The 14,773-nt window shown below is 42.8% G+C and overlaps 1 protein-coding gene across 1 annotated transcript in view; it reads left to right on the top strand.

Annotated features, from left to right (window-relative positions):
• RPGR (retinitis pigmentosa GTPase regulator) overlaps window positions 1-14,773 on the top strand; it is a 191,291-nt gene that overhangs the window by 78,916 nt on the left and 97,602 nt on the right. The window contains exon 9 of the mRNA XM_030202330.1: window positions 5,515-5,639. Within this exon, the coding sequence (XP_030058190.1) occupies window positions 5,515-5,639 (125 nt within the window). The remainder of the gene's footprint in view (window positions 1-5,514; window positions 5,640-14,773) is intronic.

Below are 14,773 nucleotides of genomic sequence, written 5' to 3'. Positions count from 1 at the left end.
CAAAAGTGGTGGTGAGAATGCTACAGCACCAGAGAAGTCACCTTCACTTTAGTGCTGGATCCTTGCTCCTCAAGGTATAATTGGATGGCCGACCATGGTCGTTGGTAGTGGATGGCTTTGCTCTGTTGCCAGCTGGGGGAACTTCACTCTCACCTCAGAAACTAGATATGCCCTCCCACTTTTGATATGCCTGCTCCTTGCTAACCAATGTACACGTGCATTGTGGGTAGCTCGAGACTCGTCCTTATCGTGTTACTTTAAAAATCCATTCTTCCAAATCCCATCTGCTTACAGCAGTAGCATTACCCAAATTATCTTGGAATCAAAAGCTAAAGGCTGTGGGTCACTAGTTACTGTGTTTGAAATTATGCAGTCTGACTCCCTGATGGGTAGGACTTGTCTTCGTTTTAATAAATCACTAACAGTTAAATTTAGAAGTCTGAGCAGGTTGTGAGATGCCATCCTTAAAAATGTTGGCCTGAGATTAGGAGGTATGTAAATACTCATGGAACAATAGACTGACAGTTGTATCAGAGGAAAGAATTTTGGAAGTCACCCCTCTTTAGAAAATAGTCTTTCGGGGTTTAGCGGTCATATAGAGGAAATTGTGAGGAGAGGGATAGATGGACATTAAGGGCAATTGTATAAAGTACATGCAAACGTTTATGCGCCAAATCTGTGCATATGTCGTCAGAATAATTAATAGGTACTTCAGATCCCTATGAAGAAAGACTAAGGAGGCTAGGGCTTTTCAGCTTGGAGAAGAGACGGCTGAGGGGGAGACATGATAGAGGTATATAAAATAATGAGTGGAATGGAACAGGTGGATGTGAAGCGTCTGTTCACGCTTTCCAAAAATACTAGGACTAGGGGGCATGCGATGAAACTACAGTGTAGTAAATTTAAAACAAATCAGAGAAAATGTTTCTTCACCCAATGCATAATTTAAACTCTGGAATTCGTTGCCGGAGAACGTGGTGAAGGCGGTTAGCTTGGCAGAGTTTAAAAAGGGGTTAGACAGTTTCCTAAAGGACAAGTCCATAAACCACTACTAAATGGACTTGGGAAAAATCCACAATTCCAGGAATAACATGTATAGAATGTTTGTACATTTGGGAAGCTTGCCAGGTGCCCTTGGCCTGGATTGGCCGCTGTCGTGGACAGGATGCTGGGCTCGATGGACCCTTGGTCTTTTCCCAGTGTGGCATTACTTATGTACTTATGATCTGCACCAGTACTGATGTAAGAAACAGACATACACATGGGCGGTGAATCATACTTAACAGAATACTATGTTAAGTGCATACTTATGATACTTAGATTCACATGATTACACCAGCTCTATGGCTGTCATAAGAGCTCGTTCCTAAATTATAGGTGTCTATTTCTCCTGTAAAGGAAAGTAGAGACCTACATTCCAGTAGGCTCCTACTAGGTGCCCAGTTACAGAATTGCTCCCTAAGGGGTAGTTTTATAAAGACACAGAAAAGACCTATTACAAAATTGTGGTGTAGGTACATTGGCAACGAGATTGCATATGTTTATATGCACTAAATAGTACTTGTAGAGGGAGAGATACCCAAATTCATAAAAATGTACAAAATATAAATAGAGGGTTCTCGTTTGCAACTTGCGCACGCACAGACGTTACAGGAGGAAAAGCCTCGAGAAGCTCCTAGACTTATTCAACAGCCTTACAGGAGCGGGACTTCATCATCATCAGCAAAAACCTCCTTAGTTTATTAGAACAGTCGCTTGAACGGAAAAGAAATTTTTCTGGCCTGTGATCCTGAAGCACTTAATCGAAACGCTGGCCATCGTTGATGCGGTCGGTTGACGAAATCCAGAGAAAAGGAGACACCTGACATCCAAAGCTAAGTTTTGCTTTATTGATTACTGGGCTGTTTTGATTTTTGAGAACAGTAGAGACCTGACAGCCAAAGCTAAATTCTGTTAGAAAGATTCATGGACTGGTCTAATAAACTAAGGAAGTTTTTGCAGATGATAGAAACATAGAAACATGATGGCAGATAAAGGCCATATGATCCACCAAGTCTGCCCATCCTCTGTAACCCCTAATTCTTTCTGTTCCTAAGCCATCCCACATGCTTATCCCAAGCCTTTTAAAATTCTGGAACAGTCCTCGAGTCCAACACCTCCACCGGGAGGCCATTCCATGCCTCCACCACCCTTTCTGTGAAATAATACTTCCTTAGGTTACTCCTAAGCCTATTTCCTCTTAACTTTGTCATATGCCCCCTCATTCCACAGCTCTCCTTCATTTGAAAAAGGGACTCTTCCTGTACATAAATGCCCTTGAGATATTTAAACGTTTCTATCATGTCTCCTCTCTCCCTCCTCTCTTCCAGCGTATACATGTTGAGGTTCATAAGCCTGTCCCTATAATTTTTGCATTCAAGACCACTTACTAATTTCGTAGCCGCCCTCTGGACCGACTCCATCCTGTTTATATCTTTCCGTAGGTGCGGTCTCCAGAACTGCACACAGTACTCCAAATGAGACCTCACTAGAGACTTATACAACGGCACTATCACCTCCTTTTTCCTGCTGGTCATGCCTCTCTTTATGCACCCAAGCATCCTTCTGGCTTTGGCCGTCGCTTTTTCTATGATGATGAAGTCCCGCTCCTGTAAGGCTGTTGAATAAGTGTAGGAGCTTCTCGAGGCTTTTCCTCCTGTAACGTCTTTGCATGCGCATGTTGCAAAAGAGAACCCTCTATTTATATTTTGTATAATGTTCCCAGGGACAGATGTGCTATGTACACCCAGACTGTGTAAAATGTATGTACACATTTACACCAACTTCGCAGCAGGTGTAAAATGTGTGTGTTGACATTTGCAATGGAGGGGCTAGTTCTGGGTGCCTCCTATGTTACCTCTTTGAAATAGGCATCTGCTTATAAAATCAGGCCCTAGGATTCTAAACTGATGAAGTTGTTTCTTGATTATGCTTATTATTAATCACTTTTGAGTTTTCTGATAGTGGCTTATAAATCAATATGAATAAAATTGGGAAGATATCATAGAATGCTTGGTTACCCACTTAGTGCTGCCAAACTGTACTCAAGTCTGCTTGCATTTGCATATGTGGCCCTGTTCAGGCATCTCCCGTCCACTCGCTGGGTTTCCATTTGTCTCTGGGCATGTACCCTCAAACCTTTGCTTAGTGGGTTTTAGATACACATAGTTTCAAGAGATGACACCCACAGACCCAAGCACACAAACATACTGGCATTGCTCAGTAATTTCTATGAGTCATTGATCATACATAGAGCTAACAAATTAAGTAATTTACATGTTCACTTTTCCCCCTTAATAAATAAAAAAATTGGGGGGCGGGGGGAAACCCCCATGCTAGCTCATATTTTATTTATTTATTTATTTATTTGTAGCATTCGTATCCCACATTTTCCCACCAATTTGCAGGCTCGATGTGGCTTACATTTGCCGTAATGGCGGTTGCCATTTCCGGGTAACAGATTTACAAATGGTCGTACGTTAAGGTGGATACATACATAATAACATACATGGAATATGATATATATAGAACAGAACATGGTATCAATATATATAAATGGCGAGTGTCGTACTCACTCGCAAATGCACAGTAGAGACCCTCTCTGCCCCGCCCCCGCGTCAATATGTGATGTCAAAGGCGGAACAGAGAGGGTCTCTACTGCGCATTTGCGAGGGACACCACCGTCGCTAAAGCTCCCCCCACACCCGGAGTCGCCGCTGCCACCACCCACCACCTTCCACCCGGTCGGGCCCGCACTCCGCTATTGAAACAGCGAGGGCACGCAGCACACAGCTCTGCTGAGCTGCCGTCGGCTTTCCTTCTTCTTCTCTGCCTGTGTCCCGCCCTCAATGACGTTACATCACACGAGGGCGGGACACAGGCAGAGAAGAAGGAAGGCCACGGCAGCTCAGCAGTAGAGCTGTGTGCTGCATGCCCTCGCTGTTTCAATAGCGGAGCGAGGGCCCGACCGGGTGGAAGGTGGGTGGCGACGGCTCCGGTGGGGTGGGGGGGACGAACTCGGAGGGGGAGCGGCAGCGGCGAACTCGGCGGTGGGGTGGGGGGCCTTTCAACCCCCCCCCCCCCCTTCCTATACTAGCCCGTTTTTACGGGCTGAACGGCTAGTAGTTTATAAACTTAGCAGGTCAATATTCAAACGCTATGGTCAACATACTAACACCAGCTATACATTTAAATATTCTGTATATTCAGCGACTCTATGCTGAATATATGTGGACAGTGGTGACTGGTGATGGCTCTAGGAATAGCAATGTTCTGCTGCTATCTGTCTAGCTATGTTCTTTAAATTAAGAAAGCTTGTTTGCCTATTTGCCGGTCTAAATTTATTTGTGTAACTATACAAATGGCGGCTGGATATTGCTCACAATCGGTACAGTTTGGTGGAGTGCCGTGCTTCGCCTCTCTCTCCTCCTTGGTCCTATCCAGATATTGCTGCTGGAAATCAGTGCTAGGGTGCTAATACTGTCTGCTGCTCTAAGGGGTAAGTGCTTTTGAATATTGACCTACAAATCACTAGCAGGGGGTGGTGGTCAGTGGCAAAGTACGTATATTCACTGCAGCTGAATAAATTCAATTTAAACACTGAAATAGAAGGCCGATTGCTGTTTGAAAAAATCCTGCCCATAGTTTTGAGGTTTTTTTTTTTTTTATCTGAGACCAAAACTGGGAAAAAATGGACATTTTAGAAAACTTTTCAACCTCAAAAAAAATCTTTTCTAGGCTTTCACATATCTAAAAAGAGCAAGGAAATAAGAATTTATTCAGTAATTAATGCCGAAGAAAGTTCAATGACATCAAGTCCAGAGGAGGCTGTGTGGACATGTGACTGGCCTTTGGTTATGTTTGCTTTTCTGTACTTATAGTCAAGACTGTACAGAGTTCAAGCCATTTTGTAGCCAGTGCCCTCAGGGTCTGTGTTTTGTAAAACCAATTATAGCACAGAGCACTGGCACGCTAATAACTATTTGATATTAGTTTCATAAAGAGCAACCTTAAAACTTTCTGTAGACAGCTGAAGGAGCATGCAGCCTGGTTAACTCCTTCAGGCCTGGCTGTCACAAAAAGGCTTCAGAACAGTGCAGATATTCACTCATCCTAATCAGGATAATTCCCATGAAGTAACAGACATTTACAAGAAGGTAGAGGAAGACACAGGTCTCAGGAAATCACAATACCACGTTAACACCTTTTTCACCACATAATGCACGTTTTTGTGGCCTGAATCAAACTTGATAAAAGACGATTTATTATAAATATTCTATATTGTATATATTCAAGTAAAGCTTTTGAAAGAGAAAGATACTTTTACCTCAGTTAATTAGAGAATGCAGTGACTTATAGAGAGAGTGTTGTGGAAATATATTATCTTCACGTTTTGTTGTGATCTCTCTTCTTCTCTTGATCTTTGCTTACAGATACAGTTCTGGTTTAGACAAGTAACTTCTCTTTAATTGTTAGGCAATGGCCTGCTGTTTACATTTGGAGATGGACGACATGGCAAATTAGGACTAGGAGACGAGATTTTCACCAATCAGTTCACACCTACATTATGTTCTAATTTTTTGAAGTTTACCGTCCATTTGGTAAAGTATTTTTTTTTTCTTGGGTTTTGTTTTCTTTGTAAACTTTTTGTTTGTTGGTTTGACATGTTCTCTGCCTGATGCTATGACTCTGTTCTGTGTATATATATATTTTTTTTCTCATCAGATGCAACATTTTCATTTGTTTCAGCACTGCAGCTGTTGGGTGCGATTTTCTAGTAGGGAGTTCCAGTTGTGGAACGGAGTAGATGCTATACTAATGGATGATTTTCTGTAGAAGTGCCTCTGTAAATGCTTTACAGTGCCATGTACTGACTGTAGAACAAAAATTATGATCCCGCAATCAATCCCTGGTAAAAATCACAATATCAAATGTCCAAAGAACCAGAGAGTCATAAAAACAGAGTAAGATATAGATAGAAAAGAAGATCAACCCGACACTCTCAAAAAAAAAAAGATCCACACTGGACCATCAATACTCACCAGAAACTGTTACAAAATTAATCAAATTTATTTTAACTCACAACTACTTCCGCTTTAACAATGATATCTATCTACAAATAATGGGCACTGCGATGGACACCAGAACAGCACCCCAGTATGCCAACCTTTTTATGGCTGAGCTGGAAGAGACATTTCTGAATACACACCAGACCAAACCTCTAAAATACTACCGGTACATCGATCACATTTTTATGATTTGGACGGAGGGGGAAGAAACTCTGAAACAATTTTACTATTCCTTCAATACATACCATTCTACCATCGGATTCAAAATTGACTACTCCCTAGAAAAAGTCAATTTTTTGGACACCACAGTCTCAATCAGTGATGGCTGTATACAAACATCTATATACAAGAAACCCACAGACAGATGCAGCTACCTCCACAACTCCAGCTTCCATCCTTCACATACAAAAAGATCCATTATTTACAGCCAAGCCACAAGATACCACCGTATCTGCTCGGACCCAGGGGTTAGAGACAGACACCTCTATCAAAAGAAAAGTTTTGTGTAGATGGAGAGTTCTCAGAGTATAAACTCACCCAAACGAGACTACACTGAAGTGATTTATGTCTCTTAAGGGTGGACAAGCTTCTCGATCATAGAACTTCTCCGTGGTTTAATTTTTTGTGTAAACAAAACCACATAACTGTGCTCTCTTCACCAAAAAGTGAATAACTTAATTTGAAAATTCTAAAAATTATCCAAAAGTGTCTGAGTTGATCAATTCTATCTATAACTCCATTTCTCCTCATACATTTTTTTTCAAACATTTGAGGCCACCTTTTAAGCCTTCAATGTTTATAATAGCAATAAGTCACTTATCGTTTTGTAGCAAACCGTTCCCCTTCTGGGTGTTCAATAAATCCAATATAATCTCTATACCGTATTTCCCCGAAAATAAGACACTGTCTTATATTAATTTTTGCCCCCCAAAATGCGCTAGGTCTTATTTTCAGGGGCTGTCTTATTTTTCGTGGAAACATCGGGGTTGGATCGGGGTTGGCTCGCCCGCCCTCCGTCGCTCCCGGAACTAACCTTAAACGCCTCCTTTCACCTTCGCAGCAAGCAGCAGCAGGGCAGGCCACTCATTCCTTCCGTGTCCCGCCCTCGCCTGATGTAACGTCCGCGAGGGCGGGGCACGGAAGGAAGGAGAGGTCTGCCCTGCTGCTGCTTGCTGCGAAGGTGAAAGAAGGCATTTAAGGTTAGTTCCGGAAGCGACGGAGGATGGGTGGAGGGGGGGGCCCAGTGACCTCGGGTGGGGGGGGGGCAGCCCGGGGGCGGCCTTGTCCGGCTCTCAGCGGCCCTGTTTTCTAACAAAAATTTGCTAGGTCTTACTTTCGGGGGAGGCCTTATATCTACCAATTCAGGAAAATCTCTACTAGGTCTTATTTTCGGGGGATGTCTTACTTTCAGGGAAACAGGGTATATAAAAGGCACCACCAACGTTCTAAATGAAGCCTCCAGCCAGAAGTGTGAAGGGGGAGAGATATCCGGTTTCCCCATGAGTGTTTGCCCCGCCCTCGCTCTCTCTGTAACACAAACAGTGAAGAAAAACACAGCAAAGCACGAAATCAAATCGCTCTCTGAGGGGGGAGGGAAGAGAGGGCAGAAGCCCTCACTATCTCTGTAACAGAAACACAGCAGAGCAGGAAACTTAACACTGAAGGACTCGACTCCGAGGGGGGAGGGGACAGAGAGCAGAGGGGAAGGGAGAGAGGGCAGGGACACACACACTCCCACGTGCACACAGAAGAAAACCTTGCTAGCCCCCGTTTCATTTGCATCAGAAATGGGGCTTTTTTACTAGTCTTCAATATTACACTCCAGCGGGGCAAGATGTAACAGTTGCTTAATCCTTGTCCTTTCCAAATACTTTAATTCCTTGTGAGGACTCCCCCAACAGTTTAGTTGTCCTCATATCAAAGCGCCGCTTGCGTTCTTAATAAATCATACAGAGTCCGACACTGCAGGGTTTCATGAAAACTTCCTCCGGAACTCAAATATGATATAAACAAGAATAAAGTAAAGAAAAGTTGCCTCTGCCACATTGCAGTGTTGGACGGAGAAGTTCTATGATCGAGAAGCTTGTCCACCCTTAGAGACATAAATCACTTCGGTGTAGTCTCGTTTGGGTGAGTTTATACTCGGAGAACTCTCCATCTACACAAAAAATTTCTTTCGTTATAAATTTTGAGAGTGTCTGGTTGAGAGTGTCAGATATATGTTCTTACATGCTTCCACTATTCATGATGTATTGGCCACATTGAGCCTGCAAAGAGGTGGGAAAATGTGGGATACAAATGCAATAAAATAATAAATAAATCTTCTTTTCTGTCTATATCTTACTCCGTTTTTATGACTCTCTGGTTCTTTGGACACGTACTGACTGTAGAGCATGTGCCATGCATGATTGAGAAATGTGAAAAGACCAACCAACTGGAGGAGTAAGGGGAACAATGATACATTTCAAAAAGGGGAAGAAGAAGTCCTAAGCACAACTTGTTGTTAGGAAGGTATTGGGAGGTTTTTAGTGGAAAGGTAATTTATAGCAGGTCACGATGTGTGGTTCCTCTTTCTGTACTACGTAGAATGGGATCGTACTTCAGAGAGAGAGAGCCATAACATCTGAAACACTTTTTGCCCCCTGCCAGTTCAAAAAACTGTTTTAGGGTGAATAATATGAATCTGGGTTTGGAAGTTGTTTGTCCACTGCCAGACATATGCAGTCAACGCTAACTTGGACACATTTTCCTGCGCAGTACAGAACGTGCTACCATGTGACTAATTTTTTTTTTTTTTGTAAGTGTTATGCTTTGTTTGGCTATTCTCAATGCTACATTTTGGAATTCTTTATGTAAACATTCTACAAAACAAAGTTGAAGAACATATTTTTTTCCAGAAATCTTATAAAAAAAATAACATTGGCTCTGTTTAAGCACTTTTGAGCTTACTTTTTTTCTAAAACAGAGGTAATGGAGGGAAGTAATGTGGTAGACCTGGGTAAAAGGGTAAAGTATGAGGGCCTAAAATGTACTTTTTTTTTTTTTTTTTGTTACATTTGTACCCCGTGCTTTCCCACTCATGGCAGGCTCAATGCGGCTTACATGGGGCAATGGAGGGTTAAGTGACTTGCCCAGAGTCACAAGGAGCTGCCTGTGCCTGAAGTGGGAATCCAACTCAGTTCCTCAGGACCAAAGTCCACCACCCTAACCACTAGGCCACTCCTCCACTGTTGCTACTATTTGAGATTCTACATGGAATGTTGCTATTCCACTAGCAACATTCCATGTAGAAGTCGGCCCTTGCAGATCACCAATGTGGCCGCGCAGGCTTCTGCTTCTGTGAGTCTGACGTCCTGCACGTATGTGCAGGACGTCAGGCTCACAGAAACAGAAGCCTGCGCAGCCTTCTACATGGAATGTTGCTAGTGGAATAGCAACATTCCATGTAGAATCTCCAATAGTATCTATTTTATTTTTGTTACATTTGTACCCTGCGCTTTCCCACTCATGGCAGGCTCAATGCGGCTTACATGGGGCAATGGAGGGTTAAGTGACTTGCCCAGAGTCACAAGGAGCTGCCTGTGCCAGGAATCGAACTCAGTTCCCCAGGACCAAAGTCCACCACCCTAACCACTAGGCCAATCCTCCACTGTTGCTACTATTTGAGATTCTACATGGAATGTTGCTATTCCACTAGCAACATTCCATGTAGAAGTCGGCCCTTGCAGATCACCAATGTGGCCGCGCAGGCTTCTGCTTCTGTGAGTCTGACGTCCACGTATGTGCAGGACGTCAGACTCACAGAAACAGAAGCCTGCGCAGCCTTCTACATGGAATGTTGCTAGTGGAATAGCAACATTCCATGTAGAATCTCCAATAGTATCTATTTTATTTTTGTTACATTTGTACCCTGCACTTTCCCACTCATGGCAGGCTCAATGCGGCTTACATGGGGCAATGGAGGGTTAAGTGACTTGCCCGGAGTCACAAGGAGCTGCCTGTGCCTGAAGTGGGAATCGAACTCAGTTCCTCAGGACCAAAGTCCACCACCCTAACCACTAGGCCACTCCTCCACTCTTTTAATATGCTGCTGTATTTTCAAATTCAAATTTATGGCAACTGATGCATCAAAGTGTCAGGTTCACTGCCCTGAAGGTGTCGGTTTATCCACAGAGCACAAGTACCTAGATTCCAAACAGTGATCCTGCTAATGCATTTCAGTTGTCTTTTGGAGGGGGCTGTTCAGCTTTTACACTCATCCAGAAAGCTACACGTTTTGTTTAAGTGTTGTAAATGTGTGTCCACTTGAGCAAGATTGGATCTGCTACACTCATTTGAGGAATAATCCAATATTTGGCAGCTAAGATTTAATGCTAAAAAATGCAGGGTCATTTTCCCTTCTCTGTCTCTCAGCTCTGGTCCCGCCCTTGCAGAAACAGGAAATGAGGGCGGGACCAGAGCTGAGAGACAGAGAAGGGAAAACTGAAGTAAGTGCCGAGCCTGCACGCTTTTTACCGCGCAAGATAAGTCAGGATGACTTAAAATTTGGAGGGAGGAGGCTTGGAACTGGAAGGGAGGGAGGGAGGGAGGGACGACGACCCTGGAACTGGGAAGAAGGGACGGGGGACCCTGGAACTGGGAGGGAGGGAGTATCCTGGAACTGAGAGGGGGGGAGACCCTGGAATAGGGAGGGAGAGAGGGGGAACGCTGGAACTTCCCTTAAAAACATTAATGGCAGAAGGTGATTACCTTGAGAAATGGGCTTTTTTTTACTAGTCCTGAATAACAAAGACTGATCAGCTAACAGTGTCCCAGCTATCACATATATACCCTTTGTAAGTTTTGTTTCTCCTAAATCATGTGATTTCCCCTAAACTAGAAGCAGCAAACCAAAAAGTAGCCTGTGCCATATATGGATTGTTCCTGTATTATACCAATCTCTCCTGATGTGTGTTTACGTGAACACTCAGTGGCCATTGGTTAATTAGCTATCAGTTCTGTGTGTCTGTAGTCACAGAACAAAAAATACATATAACAATACCCTTGTGTCCTCTCACCCCAAGACTGAAACATTAGGCTCACTGTATCCTCAGTCTCTCAGCACGTCCCAAGGTTATATCCACATTATATGAAAGGCATACTCAGCTCCAGCCAAATGTGCATCTTTGAAGTGTCTGTTCTCAGCTCCTGAGAAAGCACTGATTGTTACAAAGATGCTGAGTTATTAGGCTAACATGTGAGAACCAAACAGAGCAATGTCAGGCGTAGGCTTTAGTAACAGGCCTAGCATAGGAAGGAATATACATTATGAACCTCAGCATGTATACACTGGAAGAGAGGAGGGAGAGAGGAGATGTGATAGAGATGTTTATATGTCTCGGGGGCATTAATGTACAAGAAGTGACATCATGTCAGCTAAACAGCTGTGATTGGCTGACAGAAACTTGGAGGGACTTAATGGAAAGGGAAGGATGTCTAAACAGCTGATTCATGTGGTGCAGTGCTTAGAGCACTGGCCTGGGAATCGGAAGGTGGCTGGTTCGAATATCCCTTTTACTATTTTTTTAATTTGGACGTCCCCAACTGCACTTGCATGTTTTTTTTTTCTTCCGATGTTTGCTCTCTGCATGGGTCCGGGCAGCACCAACTAAACTAAATTTGCTCGGGGGACCTGCATACTGCTGTCATGGAGCTTGGGATGATATTTGAAGCTGGCATCTCAGGGGGACCAGTACACTACCAATGCTGGCCCCTCCCATGACCAAATGCCTTGGATTTGTTCGTTTTGAGCTGGGGCGCTTTGGTTTCGATTATCGCTGAAAAACGAAAACGCCTAGCTCAAAAAACGCCCAAATCCTGTGCATTTGCCCGGCACAAACCGTATTTTCGAAACTAAAGATAAACGTCCATCTTTTTCGAAAATACAATTTGGCCCGCCCCTTCACGGACCCGTTCTCGGAGATGGACGTTTTTACAAATGGGCGTTCGCGTTCGATTATGCCCCTCCAAAGGTCCATCTAACCCAGCATCCTGTTTCTGTGGCCAATCCAGGCCCTAAATTCTTGACAGGATCCCAAAAAATAGCAAGATTCCATGTTATTTTTCCCCAGGGATAAGCAGTGGTTTTTCCCAACTCTGCCTTAATAATTGTTTATAGGCTTTTCCTCCAGGAATTTGTCCAAACCTTTTTTTAAACCCAGCTATACCAATTGACTTTACCACATTCTCCAGCATCACGTTTCAGAGCTTAACTATGTGTATGAGTGAAAATATTTTCTCAGATTTGTTTTAAATGTACTAATTAGTAACTTCATGGTATGTCCCCTAGTCTTTGTACTTTTTGAAAAAGTAAATAATCAATACGTGTTTACCTGTTCCTTTCCATTCAGGATTTTATAGACCTCAAGGTATCTTCCCTTAGCCATCTGTTCTCCAAATTGAAGAGCCCAACCTCCCTAGCCTTTTCTCATACAAGACTTATTCTGTCATTTTGGTCACCGTTCTCATTACCTTTTCTAATTTTCCTATATCTTTTTTTGATATGCAAGGATTAGAATTTCACAGAATACTTACAGTAAGATGCTGTTTCACCATGGAGAGATACAGAAGCATTATGGAATTCTCTCTTCCTCTCCTAATAATAATATTCTGTTTGATTTTTTGGCTACTGCCACACAACGAACAGATTTCAACATGTCCACAGTGAGACTTAGTCATTGCCAAAAGGTTGTGACCAAGCTGTTTTAACTGTACCACACTGGGTTCTTGAGAAGAAGAGGACATTTCTCTGGCAGTTGTTTTCTGTTCTTTGGCTGCTGGAGAGGTAGCAAGTCCAGTGACCTCAATTAGGTGCTAACTAAGGTGTGGAGAAGTAGAAAATTTGCATAGGTTGCTGAGTTAGCTTCAAGGAGCCTGTTTAAAAAAGGCCCCTTAGATTCAAAACTGTATAAAGAGGAAAGGTCCCACTGAACTTTCTTTCTGAGAAGTTCTGAGAGAAGAGGACATTTCTCTGGTAAGTGAACACTATTTTGCTTTGTGCTTTGGGAACTTAAAGATTGGGGTCTAAATTAAAGGAGGAATTGTAGGTTAGTGATAGGCAAAATAAAAATATAAAAAAGCAGATTCTATCAACTAATCTCCATAGTCTTTTCCCCTTAGTTTTAAAAACTTTGTATCACAGTATTAACAGATAGATAGACTCTAGCAGGCACAGCATAATGAATGTCAAGTCAAATGCAAAGCGCTGATAAGGAAGGCTAAGAGGGACTTTGAAAAAAAGATTGCGTTGGAGGCCAAAACACATGGTAAATTTTTTTTTTTTAGGTATATTAAAAGCAGGAAGCTGACAAAAGAATCGGTTGGACCGCTAGATGACCGAGGAGTATAAGGGGCGATCAGGGAAGACAAAGCCGTAGCGGAGAGATTAAATGAATTCTTTGCTTCGGTCTTCACCGAGGAAGATTTGGGTGGGATACCGGTGCCGGAAATGGTATTTGAAGCCGATGATTCGGAAAAACTTAATTCTCTGTAAACCTGGAGGATGTAATGGGGCAGTTCTACAAACTGAAGAGTAGCAAATCTCCTGGACCAGATGATATTCATCCCAGAGTACTGATAGAACTGAAAAATGAACTTGCGGAGTTATTGTTAGTAATATGTAATTTATCCATAAAATCAAGCGTGGTACTGGAAGATTGAAGGGTGGCCAAGGCATGTTTAAGGCACGACTGTCTTGTGAACAGATACAACTGACAGAACTTTGACTGGGTAATAGCCAAGATTTGAACATTATTGAAAATGTATGGACCCTGATGAAGCCGAAAGTGGCAGTACACAAGCCAACGTCTAAAGCAGATTTTATATCCTGTATCAAAGCTGTGTGGATTCAGGAAAAAAAACCTCCAGAATTCTACAGAAAACTGGCAAAGCAATGCCAGAACACATGCAGACAGTTAAGAACAAAGGAGGTCGCTGTAATATAAATACTGGTATCTAGCAGAAAGTGTCTGCAGACCATGACTTTAGATGCTAAATACAACATAGAAAAGTTGTAGCTTTAAAATCCGATTTGTTTCATGTGTGTGGTTAAAATATCAATCATAAATAATGAAAGTGGTGGTGGTCGCAAATAATTGGCCATGATTGTAGATCCTTTTCCTAGGTGGAGATGCCGAATATGGAATCTAGCACCATGTAGCTATAATTTGGATTATTCTTCCCTATACGCATCACTTTGCAGTTGTCTAGATTAAATTTAATCTGCCATTTGGATGCCCAGTCTCCCAATGTCCTCCACAACTTTAAATATTTTTGTGTTATTTGCAGATTTGATCACCTCACTTTACTTTTTCCTGCACGCAATTTCCCCCGGCTTGATTGTCCTGAGTAATTTTGCCTTTGTTTGCTGTTTGAAGACTTTGTAGGAGGCTACATTCTTTAGTCTTGCTTGCCTGACAGCAGGATTTACCCTACAGTTAAACGTGATTTTCCTCTACTCCAAGCCAAAGATGCCACATCATCCATGTATGCACAATCCAAGACTGAGCGGGACAAGTCACTGGCCCTCTTATGTATGCTCAATGCTTCATGTTCAGCCTCAGTGGACATGTGCCTGGAACCAAGGCCTCACAGCAGAGCTTGTCCCAAGTTCCAGATAATGCAGCTTA

Source organism: Microcaecilia unicolor, chromosome 4 (genome assembly GCF_901765095.1).
Source record: "Microcaecilia unicolor chromosome 4, aMicUni1.1, whole genome shotgun sequence".
In the NCBI taxonomy this organism is placed as follows: Eukaryota; Metazoa; Chordata; class Amphibia; order Gymnophiona; family Siphonopidae; genus Microcaecilia; species Microcaecilia unicolor.
The sequence above is the reverse complement of the archived record's forward strand: the minus strand, read 5'-3'. Positions and strand labels throughout refer to the sequence as shown.